The 22,139-nt window shown below is 39.9% G+C and overlaps 1 protein-coding gene across 1 annotated transcript in view; it reads right to left on the reverse strand.

Annotated features, from left to right (window-relative positions):
* The window catches only part of LOC126295019 (protein shuttle craft-like), a 223,599-nt gene that overhangs the window by 45,071 nt on the left and 156,389 nt on the right, over positions 1–22,139 (reverse strand). Inside the window, exon 15 of the mRNA XM_049987271.1 lies at positions 13,496–13,717. Within this exon, the coding sequence (XP_049843228.1) occupies positions 13,496–13,717 (222 nt within the window). The remainder of the gene's footprint in view (positions 1–13,495; positions 13,718–22,139) is intronic.

The following is a 22,139-nucleotide window of genomic DNA, read 5'->3' on the forward strand; positions in this document are numbered from 1 at the left end:
GGGAAAGGAAGTCGACTGTGCCCTTTCAAAGGAACCAACCCAGCATTTGCCTGAATCGATTTAAGGAAATCACAGAAAACCTAAATCAGGATGACTGGACACGGGATTTAACCGTTGTCCTCCCGAACGCGAGCCCAGTGTGCTAACCACTGAGCCACCTCACTCGGTCAACTGACAGTGCATAAATTATGTTTTTTTTTGACAGATTCTGTACTGACTTAGTCACTTGTTGCTTTGTGGCAAGAGTACGAATGTACCGCTCCTGTTAAAAATCCTGTCCCAGTATTTTCAGCCATGTTGTCATAAAATATTTCACCTCTTCATCTGAAGCAAATCGTTAGCCTTGTAGGTGATCCTTCAAGCGTGATAAAAGATGAAAGTCACTTGGAGCAAAGCTCGGCCTGTAAGGAGTGTGGTCGACGATGTCCCAGTGAAACTGCTTCAACTGTGTGGTACGACTGGGCTGTGTGAGGCCATTCACTGCCATGAAGGAAGATGACACTCTCTGTGCCAAGTCCTGGCAATTTACTCCTGATTGCTTCACACAGTACTATCAAGGTCTTGCAGTATCAGTCAGCGGTCGCTGTCTTTTCTCTCTCAAAAACTCCAAGAGTACGACACCTGCACTGTCCTGCCATCACCTTCCTGGCACATGGTGCTCACTGCTGGGGATATAGTGGAGGATCCATGTTTCGCCGCTTGTGACAATGTGGTGAAGGTAACTGCTTCCTTTTGTGGAGAACCAACATAAAAGTTGCGGACCTACACATGTGTCATTTTCTTTGAGTTGGTCAGATTTCATGGAACACGTCAGCAACAAATTTTCCGGCACAGCAGAATATCGTGAACAAAGTGACGAACTCTTCCGAATGAAATTTCCAAATTCTACTACATGACATGATCTTCCTGTTATTCTGAATTCGCTTCTCCACGCAAGCTGTGTTCAAATCTGTCAATGACATGCTAGGTCGCCCGATGTGATCCTTTTCAGTGACTTTTCCCTAACACCCAATCTTTTGACAGTATTCTGTTGAGTCATAACAGCATCTCCATAAACCTCTACCAACTGCTGGCGAGTTTCAGCCAGGGTTACATTTTTCGCCCAAAGAACTCTAATATCTGAGCAGATTTCTTCACGTGACACAGTTTACCTACACAGGTTTCCTACTCTAATTCCCTCAGCATCACCTGATTTATTCCATCATCATTGTTTTGCTTTTGATGATGTTCATCTTATATCCTTCTTTCAAGACACTGTCCATTCCATTCAACTGCTCTTCCAGATCCTTTGCTGTCTGACAGAATTACAATGTCATCAGCAAACCTCAAACTTCTTACTTCTTCTCCACAGATTAATTCTTACTCCAAATTTTTGTTTTGTTTCCTTTCTGCTTGCCCAATTTAAAGATCGAATAACATTGGAGATAGGCTTCAACCCTGACTCACTCCCTTCCCAACCACTGCTTCCCTCTCATGCACATCGACTCTTGTAACTGCCATCTGGTTTCTGTACAAATTGTAAATAGTATTTTGCTCCCTGTACTGGATCTCTGCCACCTTCATAATTAGAAAGAGAATATTCCAGTCAACATTGTCAAAAGCTTTATCTAAGTCTAAAAATGCTAGGAATATAGGTGTACCGTTCTTTAATCTATTTTCTAAGATAAGTCGTAGAGTCAGTCAGTATTGCCTCACGTGTTCCTACATTCCTACAGAATCCAAACTGATCTTCTGCAAGGTCGGCTTCTACAAGTTTTTCCATTTGTCTGTAAAGAATTCCTGTTATTGTTTTGCAGCCTTGTCTTATTAAACTGATAGTTCAATAACTTTCACACCCTTCAACACCTGCTTTCTTTGGGATTGGAATTATTATATTCTTCTTGAAGTCTGAGGGTATTTCCCTGTCTCATGCATCTTGCTCACCAGATGGAAGAGTTTTGTCAGGGATGGCTCTCCCAAGGCCGTCAGTAGTTCTAATGGAATGTTGTTTACTCCCGGGGCCTTGTTTCGACTCACGTCTTTCAGTGCTCTGTCAAACTCTTCACGCAGTATCATATCTCCCATTTCACCTTCATCTACACCCTCTTCCATTTCCATAATATTGACCTCAAGTACATCCCCCAAATTTTCCTGTAGGCAATGTCTATCTTACCCCTAGTGATATGTACCTCTACATCCTTACATTTCTCCTCTAGCCATCCCTGCTTAGCTATTGTACATTTCCCGTCAATTTCATTTTTGAACCATTTGTATTTCTTTTTGCCTGCCTCATTTATTGCATTTTTATATTTTCTCCTTTCATCAATTAAATTCAATATCTCTTCTGTTACCCAAGGATTTCCACTAGCCCTTGTCTTTTTACCCTTTGGATCCTCTGCTACCTTCACTAATCCACCTCTGAAAGCTACCCATTTTTCCCTCAAGCTCATCAATTGTTCACTAATGCTCTCCGTGAAACTCTGTACAACCTCTGGTTTAGTCAGTTTATCCAGGTCCTATGTCCTTAAAGTTTGCAGGTTCTTCAGTGTTAATCTACAGTCCATAACCAATCGATTGTGGTCAGAGTCCACATCTGCCCCTGAAAATGTCTTACAGTTTAAAACCTGGTTCCTAAATCTCTGTCTTACCATCTGAAAATTTCCAGTGTCTGCAGGACTCTTCCACATATACAACCTTCTTTCACGATTCTTTAACCAAGTGTTAGCTATGATTAAGTTATGCTTTGTGCAAAATTCAATCAGACAGCTTCCTCTTCCATTTCTTAGCCCCAATCCATATTTACCTACTACATTTCCTTCTCCTGCTGTCGAATTCCAGTCCCCCATGACTATTAAATTTTAGTCTCCCTTCACTGCCTGAATGATCTCTTTTAATCTCATCATACATTTCTTCAATCTCTTTGTCATCTGCGAACCTAGTTGGCATATATACTTGTACTACTGTGGTAGGCGTGGGCTTCGTGTCTATCTTGGCTACAATAACGCATTCACCATGCTGTTCAAGTAGCTTACACACATTCCTATTTTCCTATTCATTATTAAACCTACTCCTGCATCACCCCTATTTGATTTTGTATTTATAACCCTGTATTCACCTGACCAGAAAGAAGCCTTGTTCCTGCTGCCACCTAACTTCACTAATTCTCACTATATCTAAGTTCAATCTATCTGTTTCCCTTTTTAAATCAGTAGATATGGGCATGTTTCCTGGCCATCAAGGTCCTTGAACCTTACCCCTTTAGATTTTTGTCTGTGGAGTTTGTTGAAAGACAAAGTGTACAAAGAAAAAGTAACCGCAAGAGCCAATTTGATCATTCAGATTATGAGTAGAGCAGCCCTCATAGAAGAATGCAAAGACAACCTCAGAAAGGCTACACATGGTGTTATCAAGAAAAGTCGTAAGTGCAATGAATCTGGTGGTGGAAATTTTGAAAATCAGCTGTGTACCTCCTCATTTGCCTTTGCTTTATGTTAATTTGGGATACATACCAACATACATATCTCTACCCAATCAAAATTGGACGCATGTTATTGTAATTTGTCTACACGACGACCTCCTAAAATATTTTCTATTCTGCCTGAAACACACTGCAGAGTGTGGAAATTATAACTGTTTAAAATGTACCATGCTGGTGTAGGTGACACCGAGATGAAGAAATTGACATGAGGAAGTTGTGGCATAGTGAGCGAGGGAACAGCCTCAAATTGGCCTACAAAAGCCACTTAAGCTACAGCGCATGGACACCACATGAGATTTTAGCTAAAACCGTGCTCAAATATTAACGAACCATGTTCTCACACTCATAAAATGTAAAATGGAAGTTTGTGTAAATTTTATTTAAAAACTGAATTTTTAACTGTACAAAATTAACAATTAAACAATTTTGTTTGTGTGTTTCCTTATCACGAAACTGCATGCTTGTGAAGTTTATTTTGAATTGTAAACATGATACATTTTGATTCCCATTTACAAAAGTAATTTTTCTTTTATTGCCCTCACAGGAATATTTAACCCTTCACTACACAGCTTTGTATATCGGCAAAGAGGAATTAAATGAAATTTTCTCAGGCATCTTTGCTAGTTTAATGTTGAAGTCCCCTTTACACAATTGCAATGCTGCATATCTAAAACTGTGTGCAAGAATTTGCCACTAGTCTGCACCACTGTCGACTTATATGACTTACACTCGTCACGTACACAGAAACTTCAGTTTGGCATGAAGCACCATCTTGTAAGAGTCTGTACATGTGGAGAAAGTAATATATATATTCGTGATTCAATAACAGTTGTGAATGTGTCTTCCTGTTCTTGCAAATTTCTGCTAGTTAACAAGTAAGTAATATTATTAGTTTATACAACTGCAAAAGTGAGTGATATGGTTGTAGTGTTGTTTCCAGCTCTTACATTATACTAATACTAACTACGTGTTTTCTGTTTCAGTTTTCTGCAGACTTGTTGACAAAACATTATTTTGATGGATTCCATTGTGTATTGGGATAATGGAAAACAAAGTTTTGACAGTACATGAATTGATGGTGATGGTTTGTCCTTCAGAGAGTGAAGATGGGCTGGAATTCGAGAATTCTGACGAAGATCCAACAATAAATGTTCAAGACCTTGAATCTCCAGATAGTGATGGTGATCCTGGAACTGATATGCAAACAGAACCAATTTCAAATACATCCAATACAGCTAAGGGAAATGTTCAAGGAAATTCTCGATCACTTCTGGAAATTCGAACTAAAATTCCTGTTGCCAATAGAAGGAGTGAGTGAGTGTGTGTCTAAAACACATCAGGTTTTATGGAAAAAGGAAAGTTGCCCTTCCTCTCCTAACATGTTCCCATTCACAGTAAAGAACAAATTACATCAATCAGTTCTAGAGCTATCTACACTGTACGAATTTACTAAATATTTCCTCACCGATGAAATTATATAAAACATTGTGCATGAAACAAATTTGTATTCTTTTCAACAAAATCCATACAAGCCAATTGATTGTACAAATTATGACATTTATAATTTTTTTTTGAATATGCATCATCAGTGTTTTGGTGCCACCAGCCAGTATATGTGATCTATGGAATGATGTATTTGGAGTTGAACTGGGTCACAGAAGTACTTCGAGAGATTTCATAGTACTTTGCATTTCAATGACAAGCTGAAGCAACCAGACCCCCAAGGTCCTGAAAGTGACAAACTATATAAAATAAAGTCAATATTAGACTACCTGAACCAAATATGTCTTTCAGTACCCATGGGTGAAAATCTTTCAATTGATGAACAGATGTGTGCTATGAAGGCAAGACACCACGTGAAATGTATATGAAAGATAAACCACACAAATTGGGTTACAAACTCTTCACAGTTTGCGATGACTTTGGGTTTGCTCACAAAGTTGAAATTTACAGCGGACAGTAAAATTTAAGGCTAATGAGGAACCTGATATCAGAGCTAGTGGAAATGTTGTTATCTGACAGTCAAGAGAAGTGCCAAGACACCAGAATTACAAGTTATATTTTGACATATATTATACTTCTCTGGATTTAGTGGTATATTTATTCAAGAAAGGAGGTCAGTGCGTTGGTACAATTCAACGCAATAGAATTCCTAACTGCTAGTTCAGAGACAAAAAGGAACTCAAAAAGGAATCAATCAGGAATTTTGGGTCAGTTGACGTTCCTACTGTTTTGCACAAGGAAAACGTCACTTTCCTCTCCACTTTTGTTGGAGAACTTCTAAAATCAGAAGTGAGAAGATTTGATAGAAAGAAACAGGAGCATGGAATGGTTCCTTGTCCAGCAGTTATCTCCATATACAATTCTCACATGGGAAATGTCGATTTGCTTGACAGCAATATAGGAAGACATCACATCAAGATAACATCCAAGATATGGTACCTTTGTCTACTTTTTGACCTACTTGATACAATAGCAATAAATTTATGGATACTGCACCGAAGGATGTTTCTTGAAACACAATCAACAGATGACGAGCATGAACCAAAAAGTTTAGGGCTGAGTTAGCCCTAACTCTATGCCAGGTAGGCCAGGAGCCAAGAAAGCATGGAAGACCAAGCAGCTTGGACTCAATGGACAACACGAGAATTAAAGTCAAAGCATCTTCGCTACCACCAGAAGATTTACGGTTGGATCCAGTAAACCACTGGTTGATTTGAAATGAGGAAAGAGCAATGTGCAAAAAATCCTAAGTGCAAAGGCTGCACACTTATTTCATGTGAAAAACGTAAAGTAAATTTGTGCTTGAATATGACAAGTAACTATTTCACCTCATTCCACAAAAAAAATTAAATCACATATACATATTTTGATTACAACGTATTTAAGATTTTTCTCCATTGTTGTAATTCTGATAGTTTGGTTTCGAAATATAAAATAAATATTTGTATGAATAAGGAAAATATGTTTCACCTCATTTCTTGGATGTAAAGTCACTTAGTTGCATGCAAGTATACTCTATTTGACGATAACATTTAAGTTTTTTCACTGTTTTTGTTAATTCTATGGTTTTGAAATGTTTCAGCTTTTTCCTGTTGAGTTTACTTTATCACATAATTTGACTATGCACGTGCGATTTTGATTATGCGTGAAGTATCAAAAAAATCAACTTTTCTCAAAAACTTTAAGTGGAAGATTTTTAAAATATTTTTCCATGTTTCATAACCTGTTCTAAATGTGTACCAAATTATAGTTACTGAGAAAAAAATTGCGTGAAGAAGGAATAAATTACTCATGTTAACAAAATAGCCACCCATGCCAGTGGCGTAAGGGGACAAGATGAGTTGACAAACTCACACAGCAAGCATGTGTTGTAGCTTTTTTAGGCCAATTTGAAACTGTTTTCCTGCTTGATAGACTGCACATATCCTACATCAAAGTGACTGTTCACCTCAACTTCCTGTACAATATTGCAGTACAGTGTAAACTCCATTATTGTTTGCATTGTCTTTACAGTGTTAATCCCCTAAAACTTGCACCTCTTATTTGGTGAACTGTTAAAAGTACTGAAACGAGGGTTTTGGCAAATGATAGTAGGCAGATGGGCACATCACTTTATTGTATGTTTAAAACTAATTTTCGAACCACCCGAGATACTGAAGCAAGTATGTTTTTTTAGAATTTGAAAGATCTCAAAATAATGGCTATAGGGTGTAGCGCTTCTTAATGTTGGTGTTGAAATTCTTCACTAAAGTATCTGAGACGTGTGCTAAAACTGAAAGGCACGGTGGTTGCAATAGTATGATGATGTGTAAACACTGCCACGAGGAGCTCTCCATCATTACATGTGGCAAACAAATGGACATATCCTATTGAGAAAAAATGTATTTCACCTTGGTCTTACTTTATATGACACAGATACAGCACGCCCAAAAACTGTTATAAATGGAACAACACTATCTGATCAAAAGTATGTGGATATATCTACACAACGCAGAATTGATGATAAGATCATCAGATGCCCCAAGAGGTGGACCTGCTGGTATAAAAGGAGGCGAGGAGTATTTTGCAATTGATAGAGAAGCAAAACAGCAGAATGGATCTCTCAGGAAAGCTAAGAGACTCCATGTGGACTAGTCATTTTATTTCATCTCAGTAAGAAATCCGTCAGGGATATTACTACCTTTCTAAAGTTGCCCATGTTGACTTGTCAATGACATGAGTGTGAAGTGGAAATTTGAAGGAACAACTACGACTTAACCGATATCAGGCACACTTCGTGTAATGATGGACAGCAAACATTAAGTGCTGCTAAAAGTGGTTGTAAAAAAATAGCATGAAATCAGCAGAAGAAATCAATCACAAGTCACAAAATGCTATCAGAAGTCCAGCTAGCACAGTGACTCTATATAGTAACCTACAAACAATGAGGTGCAATGGTTGAACAGCTCCTCACAAAACACTTTTCTGTAGTTAATGCTAGGTGACACTTGTGGTGTAAAGAGTTACTCCGCTGGACAGTGGATGACTGTAAACCTGTGATTTGGAGTGATGGATCACATTATACCCTGTAGCAATCCGATGGAGTACAGGGGAGGTGGTGTTTCCGGTGGGTGGTGTTTTTCGTGACCAGAGTCTGGTCCCCTTACTGCATTTAAGAAAATACTAGATGCGGAAGGATACAAACACATTTCACAGTGTTGTCTAATGTGTACAGTATCAGAACAGATAGGAGATGATAGCAGACCAGGCGTCTATGAGGCAATAGTTGGTAGACAATAATATTCCTGAAATGGACTGGCCTGCCCAGTGACCCAACCTGAACATAACAGGAATACCTGTGGGACCTTTTGCTCCTGATCCCACTGACATTCTGACATATCACTGAAAGTGACCCCAGTAGAGTTACAGTTGTCATAAACGTGTTGGACAGACCACATGATGATGTTCATCAAAACATGTCCAGATACTTTCAACGAGATAGTGTATATATACAAGGGTCACTCCAAAAGAAATGCACACTATTTTTGTAAAAATACAGTTTTCATTCTGCATATGTGAAAGTTTTACAGTGTGTAGATACACCCTTCCTGCTCGTTTTCAAACTTAGTTCAACCTGTCCCCAAGAGTGGCGGTGTCACAGCATGTCCTCAAGATGGCTGCTACACTTGGCGTTCGTCAGAAGCAACATGCTGTCATAGAATTATTGTGCTGTGAAAACAAGACAGCGGGAAACATCCACAAGTGGTTGAAAAAGGTGTACGGAGATGCTGATGTCGATTGCAGTACAGTTAGTCATTGAGCAAGCAAGCTGTGTGATGAAAGCGGGCACGGCAATATTGAGGATTGTCCTCACAGCGGCAGGCCTCGTACTGCACACACTCCAGACAATGTGCAGGGAGTTAACGAATTGGTGACTGCTGACAAACACATCACAGTGAACGAATAGTCATGCTACGTTGGAATAGGGGAAGGAAGTGTTTGCAGAATACCGACAGTGTTGGCGTTAAAGAGGGTTTGTGCCAGGTGGGTTGCCAGGATGTTGACAGTGGTTCACAAAGAAACAAGGAAAACGGATTGCAGCGAACTTTTGGAACAGTACGAGAATAATGAAGATGAATTTCTTGGAAGAATTGTGACAAGTGGTGAAATATGGCTCCATCATTTTCCACCAGAGACAAAGAGGCAATCAATGGAGTGGCATCATGCAAATTTCCCCAAGAAAAAGATATTCAAAACCACACCTTCTGCTGGAAAAGTTATGGCTACGGTGTTTTTCAATTCTGGAGCACTCTTGCTTGTGGACATCGTGCCAAGTGGAACCATCATAACTTCTGATGCGTATGTGACGACACTGAAGAAACTTCAAGTTTGACTGAGTTGTGTTCAACCATATCGGCAATAGTAGAATGTTTTGTTGTTGCACGACAATGCACGGCCACATGTCAGTCAAAAAACCGTGAAATCGATCACAAAACTGGAATGGACAACATTGAAACACCCGCCTTACAGTTCTGACCTGGCTCCGTGTGACTGTCATCTCTTTGGGAAACTGAAAGACTCTCTTCGTGGAACAAGGTTTGAAGATGATGACTCCCTTGTGCACGCTGCCAAACGCTGGCTCCAACAGGTTGGTCCAGAATTTAACCATGCGGGTATACAGGCACTGGTTCCAAGCTGGCCTAAGGCAGTTGAGAGGGATGGAAATTATGTGGAGAAATGAAAATATTGTTTCTAAAGGATGTATCTACACACGGCAAAACTTTATAACATGTAGAATAAAAGATGGATTAAAAAAAATAGTGTGCATTTCTTTTGGAGTGACCATCGTACTAACTTCTACTGTGTCACTATGTGCTTAGGAAAACTGTGTCAAATCTACATACATACTCAAGTTTTGCGAAACATTTCATTGTCAACATTAATAAGTGTTATTCAAATATACTTATTGTTTTGAGATCTTTTGAATGCTGTTAAACAAGTATATGGACTGGATGAAGAAATCTCTCAGTGGGAACAGTCTGAAGGAACTGGTGAAGGACTGTTTCAGAAAAGCACAACACTGCACAAGAAATTGTTTATATTGTAGCTGTAAGCAATAGGCTTGTACGAGGACACTTCCCTGACACAATTACTGCAACTGAGATGAAGCAGCAATATGGGTTTGCAAGACTTGTTCCTGTCATCGCTATTGTAAAATTTGTAACTCAGGACAAGCTTGGCAGTGATGCGTGTTGAGTGCAACATGGGCAATGTATCAAATAAATCAGTTCAAGAAAAGCTTACAGAATATAAACTGGTACTAAAAGAGAGTAAGATTCAGTTTTTACTGTTTATAACACACAATTCCACTAAAACTGATATTTCGATTACACAAAATTGACATATCATTAATGAGTCCGAATAGCTAAAATTTCTAGTTGCGCAGATAGATAGTAAAATGTAAAGGAAAGCCCATGTTCAGGATCTTGTTCAAAAACTGAATGCTGTTATATTTGCTATTACAATGGTATCTTCAATAAGTGAGGGTCCATCATGAAAATTAGTCCACATTGTTTATTTTCATTTGCTTCGTACAGGATTATATTGTGGAGGAACTCGTCCCATTCACAAAAGATATTTTTGACTCCGAAATGGGCAGTTCAAGCAAAATGAGGTGTATGTTCACAAACTTCTTGTACACCCTGGTTCAGGAGTAAGGGAGTTCTGACACTGGTCTCTCATTGTATATTTTGTTTAACATTGCTTGTTGTTAACAATATGAGCTAATTCCCAAGAAATAGTACCTTTCAATGACTTTATACTAGGCAGAAAGTGAATATGGATCACACCTCCTTGACTGTTGTTCAGGAAGGCATGCAGTATTCGCTGCAGCCATTGTCAGTACACTACTAGAGTTCGTCATCTGGATAGGATTCACCTACACATTATTTCGCCTACACATTATTTCTTCTCTGTTAATTTCATTTACTGAAATTTTCCCCTGAACATGGAAAGTCAATGTGGACGAGCAGTAAAAATAAACTTGCAATGTTCGGATACAGCATTAGTAGCGTCCTGCTTGACATAGTCACACTGTTTAAAAACCTGAGTGTAACATTGCAAAGCAATATTACAAATGTTTGACTTCGATCAAATGGGAGAGTTTTAGGAAAGGGCAGTTCACTTGTAAAGGAGACCACATATAGGATGCAAGTGCAACCTAGTCTTGAGTACTGCTCAAGTGTTTGGGAATTCATATCAGGTCACATTAAAGGAAGACGTCAAAGCAATTCTGATGCAGGCTGCTAGATTTGTTACCGGTAGGTCTGAACAACTCTGGTGTTTCGGAGATGCTTCAGAACCTCAAATGGGGATCCCTGGGAGAGGGTGACATTCTTTTCAACAAACTCCATTGAGAAAATTTAGAGCAGCAGCATTTGAAGTTGACTGCAAAACGATCCTACTGCCACCAACATGTTTCACGTAAGGACCACGAAGATAAGATACGAGAAATTAAAAGGGCTAATGCAGACACATATTGACACAGTTGTCTTTTCCTCACTCTATCTGCGAGTGGAACATGAAAGGAAATAACTGGTAGTGGTACAAGACAACTGCTGCCACGCACTGTATGGCAGCTTACAGAATACGTACATAGATGTAGATATGCTCCTCAATTTGGTCCTACAGGATCAGATGTGGAAAATAAAAAATGAAAATAAATGTTGAAGCCTGGTCTTTTTTTTAGTGTGTTTCGGATTTTAAGGTATCTGAAGCAAAAATGCAGCAGCAACATTTTGAATAGTGACATTAGCGGCTCATTCTAGGCGCCAAAATTTTTCTAATTGGCTGGACAACAAAGTGTTAAACATGGAACAAGACTGTGCGCCTCTCCACTTTCCATCAATTCCTGAATCCACTTTCTATCAATTCCTGAATATCCCAGGTCTGGTCTCGGCAGCCACAAACTGCGATCATGTGTGTGTGAGCTGCATTTGTGTGAGTATGTGTGTTTGCATGGGCACGTGTGTGTATGACGTCTAATTCCGACGAAGGCCTTTACGGCCGGAAGCTTACTTGTTGACAGTCTTTTTGTTGTGCCTATCACCTCTGCTATATGGTTAGTAGTAATCTATCCTTTTTGTAATATTGCCATTTTGGTTTGATATTTTTAGCAGTTCACAAAAAAAAAAAAAAAAAAAAAAAAAAAAAAAAAAAAAAAAAGGGATGTTGCCTCTTATGTGACTTGCCCTGTATATTGTTACGTATTGCTCATGCACTAAAGTGTGCGTCATTTACGACAGTGGCCGAGTTTAGGTTCGTTCTGCGCATCTGACGTCACAAAACACAGTCAGCCAATGAACAGAGAACGACGTTGTCAGAGCTCGACTGCAGTGCAGAGCACCGACGAGTGTCTTCAGTTTTGGAAACTTTCAGTCATAAATAAATTGAACAAAGGTAATGTCTTGATAGCAGACTTTCTTTTATAGAAAGTTTGGAAAAAGCATTCTTTATACCAATTGTTTCATATTCCATTAATTAATTGAACCAAAGAAGCAGTAAGCCTCCTAACTCAGGCGATAGCAAGGAAAGGTGTTTGTATCTTTCTCACTAACCGCTTTTTCGCAATGAAGAACAGCGGTAATTGTTTACTTCCTGTTGTACTTAGACGAAACGTGAGTAATTCATAGTCAGACCAACAGTGTCGGTATTTTGTGTGATATTTTAAAGTCCTCCAGAAGTTATATTGAATGATGAGATGCATTAGCATAATGGTTGTAGTGTTTGTTGCAAAGCAAAAGGTTCCGAGTTCAAACCTTATTCGGTGATTAATATTTCTTTATTTAAAAACAATATCATAGTGTCTTACTTCATGACTTTTATTCGTTTGATTGTAATTTTTTGATATTTCTAGTGGCAACTAAAATTGACCATATGGAAAGTATACGCTATGGACTTTTAACCCCTGCAAACTCTTCAAAATTTCGTGCAATGGTTTATTACATGTAATGCTGCACAATAACTGTGTTGAACTTCGAAACAAAATTAAGTCATTTATGGGAGGAAGGTATCAGTCAAGATGATGTGTAAAAATCTAATTATTGGGCCAAATAGTTTTTGTGAAATCGAATGATAAAAGTGTGTCAAAGCAGTCTAAACACCACGTGTCTGCACAGGCGAGCAGTGCAGTGTTGACAAAATCGTGCACAGCGCAGAATGCGGGGAGCACGTCTCTGTAACAGCGAAAGGGTTAATGCGGCCGTGGTGGGTTTACTTCATAAACTGCGCGTTCCCCCTAAATGTAAGTTAGCGAACTAAACTATACTATGGCGCCGCTTCTTTTGGCGCATGCGTCGTTTGCAACGGGCACGAGCGAGCCGCCAAGATAAAAGAATTGAATTATACAAATATCCAAATAACTGAAATGTTGGGTTACAAAGCACATTTGGTTAGACATAAGGGAAATCTCAATGAACCTTACACTGACAAGTGAAATAAATGCATAAACAAGTAAGACTGACTGATCAGACAGCATGCACACGCGTGGGTTCTCACCATCTCGCGGCACGGCGTGTCAGGACAGGGCCCGTCGTGGCAAGGTGCCGCACACGGGTGTCCGCAGAGCTGGCGCTGCTTGGTGCAGGGCTGCGTGCACGTTTGCGGGCAAGGCCCCGCGTGGCAGGCCGTCGCGCACGTGTGCCGCCCGCAAGGGAGGTCCTTCCCACACGGCCGGCCACACGACAGTTCCGTCTGGTGGCACGGCACCGCCTTCCGCAGCTGCAATGACGACAGTGGTCACCTCGAGAGCATTGTTACACGTGTAATCATTAGCAGGACAGGTACTGGCACTCGCACAAGAAAAGCTGCGAGTACTGGACACAAATTGTGCTCGCTAGCTCTGTCAGTAAGTGTACGACAGATGACATTCCGTGTTGGAGTTCCAGTCTGGAACACAGTTTCAATCTGACAAGACATTCCAGAATAGCTCACACTCGAATACACAGTGAAAAGTAGTTGTAGAAACAGCACCGAAGGCTGCGACACTGCCATCTCTCTGCAATGTTTATACGAAACAAAGTTGCTGTAACTTAACAAACGAAAGTGTTGGTATGTTGATAGACAATAAAAAAAAAAAAAAAACACACACACACACAAACACACACACACACACACACACACACACACACACACACACAAATTTCAAGATTTCACGATTCAATGTTGCTTCATCAGATAAAAGGGAAGGAGAAGGAAAGACGAAAGGTTGTGGGTTTTAAGAGAGAGGGTAAGAAGTCATTCCAATCACGGGAGCGGAAAGACTTACCTTAGGGGGAAGAAAGGACAGGTATACACTCATGCACACACATCCATCCGCACATATACACACACAGGCAGACATGTGTAAATGCAAAGAGCATATATATATATATTTTCCAAGACTTACCAAGCGGGAAAGCGCCGGCAGACAGGCACAATGAACAAAACACACAAACACACACACACAGAATTACTAGCTTTCGCAACCGATGGTTGCTTCTTCAGGAAGGAGAGGGAAAGATGAAAGGATGTGGGTTTTAAGGGAGAGGGTAAGGAGTCATTCCAATCCCGGGAGCGGAAAGACTTCCCTTAGGGGGAAAAAAAAGGACAGGTGTACACTTGCGCGCGCGCGCGCCGACACACACACACACACACACACACACACACACACACACACACACACACACACACACACACACACATCCATCCGTACACATGTACGCATGGGTGTGTGTGTGTGTGTGTGTGTGTGTGTGTGTGTGTGTGTGGCGCGCGCGAGTGTACACCTGTCCTTTTTTTCCCCCTAAGGGAAGTCTTTCCGCTCCCGGGATTGGAATGACTCCTTACCCTCTCCCTTAAAACCCACATCCTTTCGTCTTTCCCTCTTTCCTGACGAACCAACTGTTGGTTGCGAAAGCTTGAATTGTGTGTGTGTGTGTGTGTGTGAGTGTGTGTGTGTGTCAACATGCCAACGCTTGGTAAGTTACATCACCTTTGTTTTTAGATATATTTTTTCCACGTGGAATGTTTCCCTCTATTATATATAGACACACACACACACACACACACACACACACACACACACACACATCCATCCATACATATGTACGCATGGGTGTGTGTGTGTGTGTGTGTGTGTGTGTGTGTGTGTGTGTGTGTGTGTGTGTGTGGGCGCGCGCGCGCGAGTGTACACCTGTCCTTTTTTTCCCCCTAAGGGAAGTCTTTCCGCTCCCGGGATTGGAATGACTCCTTACCCTCTCCCTTAAAACCCACATCCTTTCGTCTTTCCCTCTTTCCTGACGAACCAACTGTTGGTTGCGAAAGCTTGAATTGTGTGTGTGTTTGTTTGTGTGTGTGTGTGTGTGTGTGTGTGTGTGTGTGTGTGTGTGTCAACATGCCAACGCTTGGTAAGTTACATCACCTTTGTTTCTAGATATATTTATTCCACGTGGAATGTTTCCCTCTATTATATATAGACACACACACACACACACACACACACACACACACACACACACACACACACACACACACAAGCGTTCTAGTATGCACACACTGCAAGTTGACTAACAACAACAACTGACTTTACCTCTCTGGTTGTATTGGTGCAATTGATTAACGGTGCACATTCAGGCGTCCTGCCAGGTTATTGTTTCCATTTCATGCATAATATATGCACAATAAAAATAATAATAATAATAATAATAATAATAATAATAATAATTTCAATTGATTAAAGCACCTATACTGTGTCTTAGGCAGGATCCCCTGCTTCGTTTGATGTCGAGGTGCTATCCCAATACAGTTGGAGAGACTCTGTGATGTTCTTTGAGTTTAGGGGGAATACCAAGTGGGTTGTGGCACAAATGGGACTTTAGATTGACGAGGAAGGCGTGCTAGGGTAGTCTGTGCAGTAGTGCAAAGCCACCGTACCAGGAAGGCACATGGTTAGCAAGAGACCAGAGTTCAAATCCCAGTTATGGTACAAATTTTCATTTGTCACTTCAATTTGCACAAATACATTAATAATAATAACAACAATAATGAGTCACAACCATCCATCACAAAAAAATTGGTGCTAAAGGCTCTTCTCTATAGAACTTTAACACTTTCACACAGGGAAAGCGTCGTCAAAGTATTACAACACGTACTAATAGTATTCTCAAAGAATGGTTACAGACAGTCAAATTGAACGGGCATTGTATTCAAAACTGAGGACACATGAAAAAGAGGTTGTGACAAACAGAGAAAGAGAAACCAAGAATTGTTTATCAAACATCCCAACATCCAGATAGATTAGTAGACTCCTATGGAAACTAGCATCCAATGTAGTTTGCTCCCTTCAACTAAGATAAAGAGTTGTCTCTGTCAAGATAAAGACACTCTAGGTCTCTAAAAGCTGAGTGCATATCACATTCCGTGCAAATATGGTACGTCTTACGTGGGGCAGATTATCAAAATAGTTGAGAAGAGATGAAAGGAACATCAACCAGAGCACTCAATGTCATGCCCAAACCATCAGCTGTTGCAAAACTGCTACAACACTTGGGTCAGTTCACTTCCAATTCCTTGTGTGGCATTCTTTCTTGATGTATCTGTGTCACATGGCTCTGGCACTTTTATTTTGTAATTCAGCAAGCACGATAACCACACTATAAACAACACACTTATAATGATGCTAATGAAATACACACACATCTCACACACAGCAATAATTAAACACTATTGGATACTTCCGCACAAGAGAGAATTTGGTGTCTTGTATCAGAGAGATTGGCTTACATTAAATAAGCATTGCACGACATTGGGTGAAACCTAGTTTTTGAAGGCTGCAATTCATTGTTGCGACTGGGTGATCACAGTAAAAAATATAACAACTTCACTCAGTATTGGCTAGCGTATCAACCTGGCAAGCTGAAAGTCGTAGCTTTGAATCTTGTCAAATACAACATTTTTTTTAAATGTATTTCTAAATATAAACAAAAGAATTTGATTATCATTTTTATTCAATTACCTGGTTTAAATGTGATGTTTTTATTTCTAATTCTTTGCCATGTCATTCTCATCATCATATTCACTTTTTTATTTGTTATTTTACTACCCATAATTCTTTTTTCAACTGGAATCTGCCTGTGTTGCCTATAATCTGCAACCAAATGTCAATGAGGATTGCTCACCTGTTGGTAAGGCAACAACTCGTGCAGCCAGTGAGAGTATAGTTTCAGTTAACCAATGACAGCGAGAAATTAGTTTGCTTTTAGTTGTCAAGTTGAATTTTTTGTATCTTGAATTTGGCGGTATAGGTAGCTTTAACAGCCATGAACAAAGTGATTGTGATTTTAGTTCTGCTGCAGGTTGTTGACGACCACTGTCTCAGATACATTGTCCTTCATTAGGTATTGGTTAGCAGAGCTTCAAAACATATCTCCTGCTGCAGTTCAGTCATTGGTCACTTAAAAGCAGCTGTCAGAGCATCTCACATTTCTGACATATGTCATGGCGGCCACTTTCAGCATTGCCCTGTGTTGCACATTAACGGGTTTTGTGTAGTGACTTGCCTGGTAGCCAGTGGCCGATGTGGCAACACTATAGTGGCAAGTGACAGATGTTAACTATCAAGTAATTTTAAATGGGCTATAGTGAGGTTTTCCCATAGACACTTTACATGTGGACCATACTGATGCTACCATAGAATTGTTCTGACGTATATAACACACAGGGAGCTGCTGATTGGATAAAGCATTTACATCTATCAAACACTCAGTTGGCACAAGTGCAGTGGTGGTGGCACACATATCACTATGTCACTCATTTTCCCTTGCAGATGTGTTTGTTGGCAGAAAATGACATTAATTTGCACATGATTGACTATTTGACACTTATGTTATTGTGTAATTGTACTGAATAATAAAAAAGAGAGATGGTATTAACTAATAATTTAACTGAGGCTGCGAAAGGTACTGTCCTATGAACTGCAAAATCTGCACAAAACTCTCCTTCCTTCATCTACATCTATCATTACTCCAGCTACATATGAGCTACTATCCAAAATGTCACTTTAAAAATCAGAAAATTTATCTTACACGTTAATTTCTATTGCCAGTATCATAGTAGTCTCCTCATGCTTCATCGAAACACATCCGTTGATTTTTCTATTGTTCTAAGCAATGCTGGAAGTCTGCTGGCTGAATTATGTACAAAGATAGTCACGATTCTGCTTGATTCTCTTTCACAGAGTCAAAGTGCCGTCTTTCCAATTTCAATTTCATGCTCAGCAAGAGGAATAAATCACATATGCAATGGCTGTAGCAAGAGAACCAGACTGGAAACTGACCACGGAGAAGCCCTTGGATATCGGCGCACTAGGAACATACAGGGTGTTACAAAAAGGTACGGCCAAACTTTCAGGAAACATTTCTCACACACAAATAAAGAAAAGATGTTATGTGGACGTGTCTCTGGAAACGCTTAATTTCCACGTTAGAGCTCATTTTAGTTTCATCCACCTACGCTCAATGGAGCACGTTATCATGATTTCATACGGGATACTCTGCCTGTGCAGCTAGAACATGTGCCTTTACAAGTACGACACAACATGTGGTTCATGCGCTTCTCAACAACAGATTCGGTGACCGACGGATTGGTAGAGGTGGACCAATTCTGTGGCCTCCACGCTCTCCTGACCTCAACCCTCTTGACTTTCATTTATGGGGGCATTTGAAAGCTCTTGTCTACGCAACCCTGGTACCAAATGTAGAGACTCTTCGTGCTCGTATTGTGGACGGCTGTGATACAATACGCCATTCTCCATAGCTGCATCAGCGCATCAGGGATTCCGTGCGACGAAGAGTGGATGCATATATCCTCGCTAACGGAGGACACTTTGAACATATCCTGTAACAAAGTGTTTGAAGTCACGCTGGTATGTTCTGTTGCTGTGTGTTTCCATTCCATGATTAATGTGATTTGAAGAGAAGTAATAACATGAGCTCTAACATGGAAAGTAAGCGTTTCCGGACACATGTCCACATAACATATTTTCTTTCTTTGTGTGTGAGGAATGTTTCCTGAAAGTTTGGCCGTACCTTTTTGTAACACCCTGTATTGTCTGCGGCCGTGAGCTCGACTCCAGTACACCACCAGCAATGGAGGGTGAAACTTTGACAATGGCAATCATTCGTGCTCGCGAAACATGAGAAAAATCATCACACAAACATCGGCCGAAAAACCTGAGACAATAGCCAAAAGACAGTTTGTCAACAAGTGGCCACAAAAGCCTTAACAATTTTTGATTCCAAACTTTTACTTTTATGCTGTCAGTGATTCTACACTGTGTGTTGAATGTGTAACACAGTACAATTATGTTTTTATACCTTGTGATAGTACTAATCTTGACTATAAGCTTTGTTTTGTTTACTAGTTTAAGGTGACAAGACAGATGTGGTGTTGATTAAACTGAATGAAACTGTTCATTAGACAAAATAAAAATTTTCAATCAAAGACTAATGTGGATTCCACAAAGTGCTACTTCATTTTAATTGCTTCCTTTACATTCATGATCTTCTTTGGACCTTTGCCCCACTTCAACGCGGGGTCAGGCTTGTTACTTTGGATTTAGTGAGGTTAATGTCAGAGGGTGGCCGGATGCCCTTCCTGCCACCACCCCACACCCCGTGGGACGGAAGCAGTGTACCCCAACTGTTTGCGTACAGTATAAGCCGTGAAAGAGTGCGAATGTTTTCAAGTGTCTGCGAGTTGTGTAACTGAGGCGGGACGTGGGGACCAGCCAGGTATTCACTTAGGGGATGTGGAAAACTGCCTAAAAACCACATCCAGGCTGGCCAGCACACCAGCCCTTGCCGTTAATATGCCCGGCGGATTCGATCCCAGGCTGGCGCGCCTACCCGAGTCCAGGAAACAGCCCTTTAGTGCCCTCGGCTAACCTGGCAGGTCAATTGCTTCCTTTACATTATTTTGTTATTTTCGTCCACGTTATTACTTCTGTTGTTACTGCTACCATTTTCCTTGAATTTAGTTTTGCTTGTAAAAACTTCTTTTGCTTAGTTCTTTATCTGCATTACTTTTCTAGGGTGCAAGAAGAATTGATGTTTTAAGTGTTTGTATGACCATTACCTAAAAAAATGCATCACATTTTATGATGAAAAATAAATCTGACAGTATTACACTGCCAATATAAATATATTTTTCAACTATTATTATCGATTTTTTCAAATTTTTAAATATTATTAGAGACATATCAAAATGATTAAAATCTCATGAACAAAGATTACAGATCAGAAAGGAAATAAAAGGAACAAAAAACAAGAGTAACAACAAAAGTTGAAGGACACGGCAAAGGACTAGAACTGAAAAAAATATATTTAAACCAATTAATTTAATAAAATATTGGTTGCAGTCATTTCAATGATGATGTAATTTACTTAACAATTAGGCTATGGTGCTGTTATGAAATGACTGCTGTTTTGAAGGTTGTAGCGGATCACAAGAAATACTGAAATTATGTTTGTTGATTATTCAAAAATGAGAGCCCTCCACTGTGAATGACTGCAGGGTGTGATGCCTGGGACCCTAACCTACACCCACCTTATACATGATTTCAAAAAGTTGATTCCACAGCTAAGGGGACCTCTTCTTGTAAGGCATCCAAATTTACTATTACTTGGAATAACATTACCAAAAAGCACAGATCCGTTACACCATATTACAAACTGTGATGGAAACAAAGATGAAACAGATGATGTTTTATTGACGGTACCCAGGTATCCTCTGGCCAAAGCGGGCACCTCCACATCTTTTACATCTCTGTGTTTCCACAATTTCTTTATCTACCAGTTGTTTCCCGACAAACAAAATGGCAAGTACTGTCAGGGGCACAGATTTTTCTTGAAAATTAATGTGAAAAGCTTACTACGAACATTTATAATAGAGGACTAGCTGTTCCCATAAACAGGAGAAACCAATTTCAACTTATTTTGCAAACACAGTGGTGGTAGTGGTTTTTGTTGCAGTATTCAGTCCAGAGACTGGTTTGATGCAGGTCTCCGCACTAGTCTCGCATGTGCAAACTGCTTCCACTCTGTGTAACTACTGCAACCTACATCAAACAATCTCCTTACTGAGTACAAGCCTTGATGTCCCTCTACAACCTTTACCTCCTCCACATTTCACCCCATTACCAATTCACAATTCCTTGGTGCCTCAGAGTCTGTCCTATCAACCGATCCTTTCTATGAGTCAAGTTGCACCACGAAGCCCTTTTTTTATTCCAACTGCATTCAGTACCTCTTTATTAGTTATCTGATCTACCAATCAAAACTTCAACATTCTTAGGTAGCACAATGTTGCATAAGCTTCCACTTTCTTCGTGTCTGTACTGTTACTGATCCCTGATTCACTTATGTAAAAGTTTTCAAATAGTTGATAAGGGCTACAAAATGAATCTTTTAGCAGAATTTGAAACATAAAAACATACCTACCAAAATTCAAAAATGTGTTAAATAATCAACTTGCATTAAAAAACAGACACTATTTTGATTGCACATTATTTCTTCTAAAATATGACAACTAGCCTATTCCTTTAATATATTAGAGCTATGTGCCATTTTTTCTCAAATGCATGATATGCAACTTCTTTATATACTCCAGTTCTATTTTTATATGCTTTTATATATATCTTCCTTGCTGCGAGTGTCTTAATATATACATAGCTGTGATTCAATTATCATAAATTGTCAATCAGTGTTTACAATAATCACAGACAATACGTACATTTCTGGACATATCACAGCACTATGCTTCTGTGAAGATGATGACATCTGCTAAACCAATACTAAGCAAGTTTCGGTAATATACTTATTGTTGTTGTTGTTGTTGTTGTTGTTTTCAGTCCAGAGACTGGTTTGATGCAGCTCTCCATGCTACTCTATCCTGTGCAAGCTTCTTCATCTCCCAGTACCTACTGCAACCTCCATCCTTCTGAATCTGCTTAGTGTATTCATCTCTTGGTCTCCCTCTACGATTTTTACCCTCCACGCTGCCCTCCAATACTAAATTGGTGATCCCTTGATGCCTCAGAACATGTCCTACCAACCGATCCCTTCTTCTGGTCAAGTTGTGCCACAAACTCCTCTTCTCCCCAATT

The sequence above is a fragment of the Schistocerca gregaria genome, chromosome 11 (assembly GCF_023897955.1).
Source record: "Schistocerca gregaria isolate iqSchGreg1 chromosome 11, iqSchGreg1.2, whole genome shotgun sequence".
Lineage (NCBI taxonomy): Eukaryota > Metazoa > Arthropoda > Insecta > Orthoptera > Acrididae > Schistocerca > Schistocerca gregaria.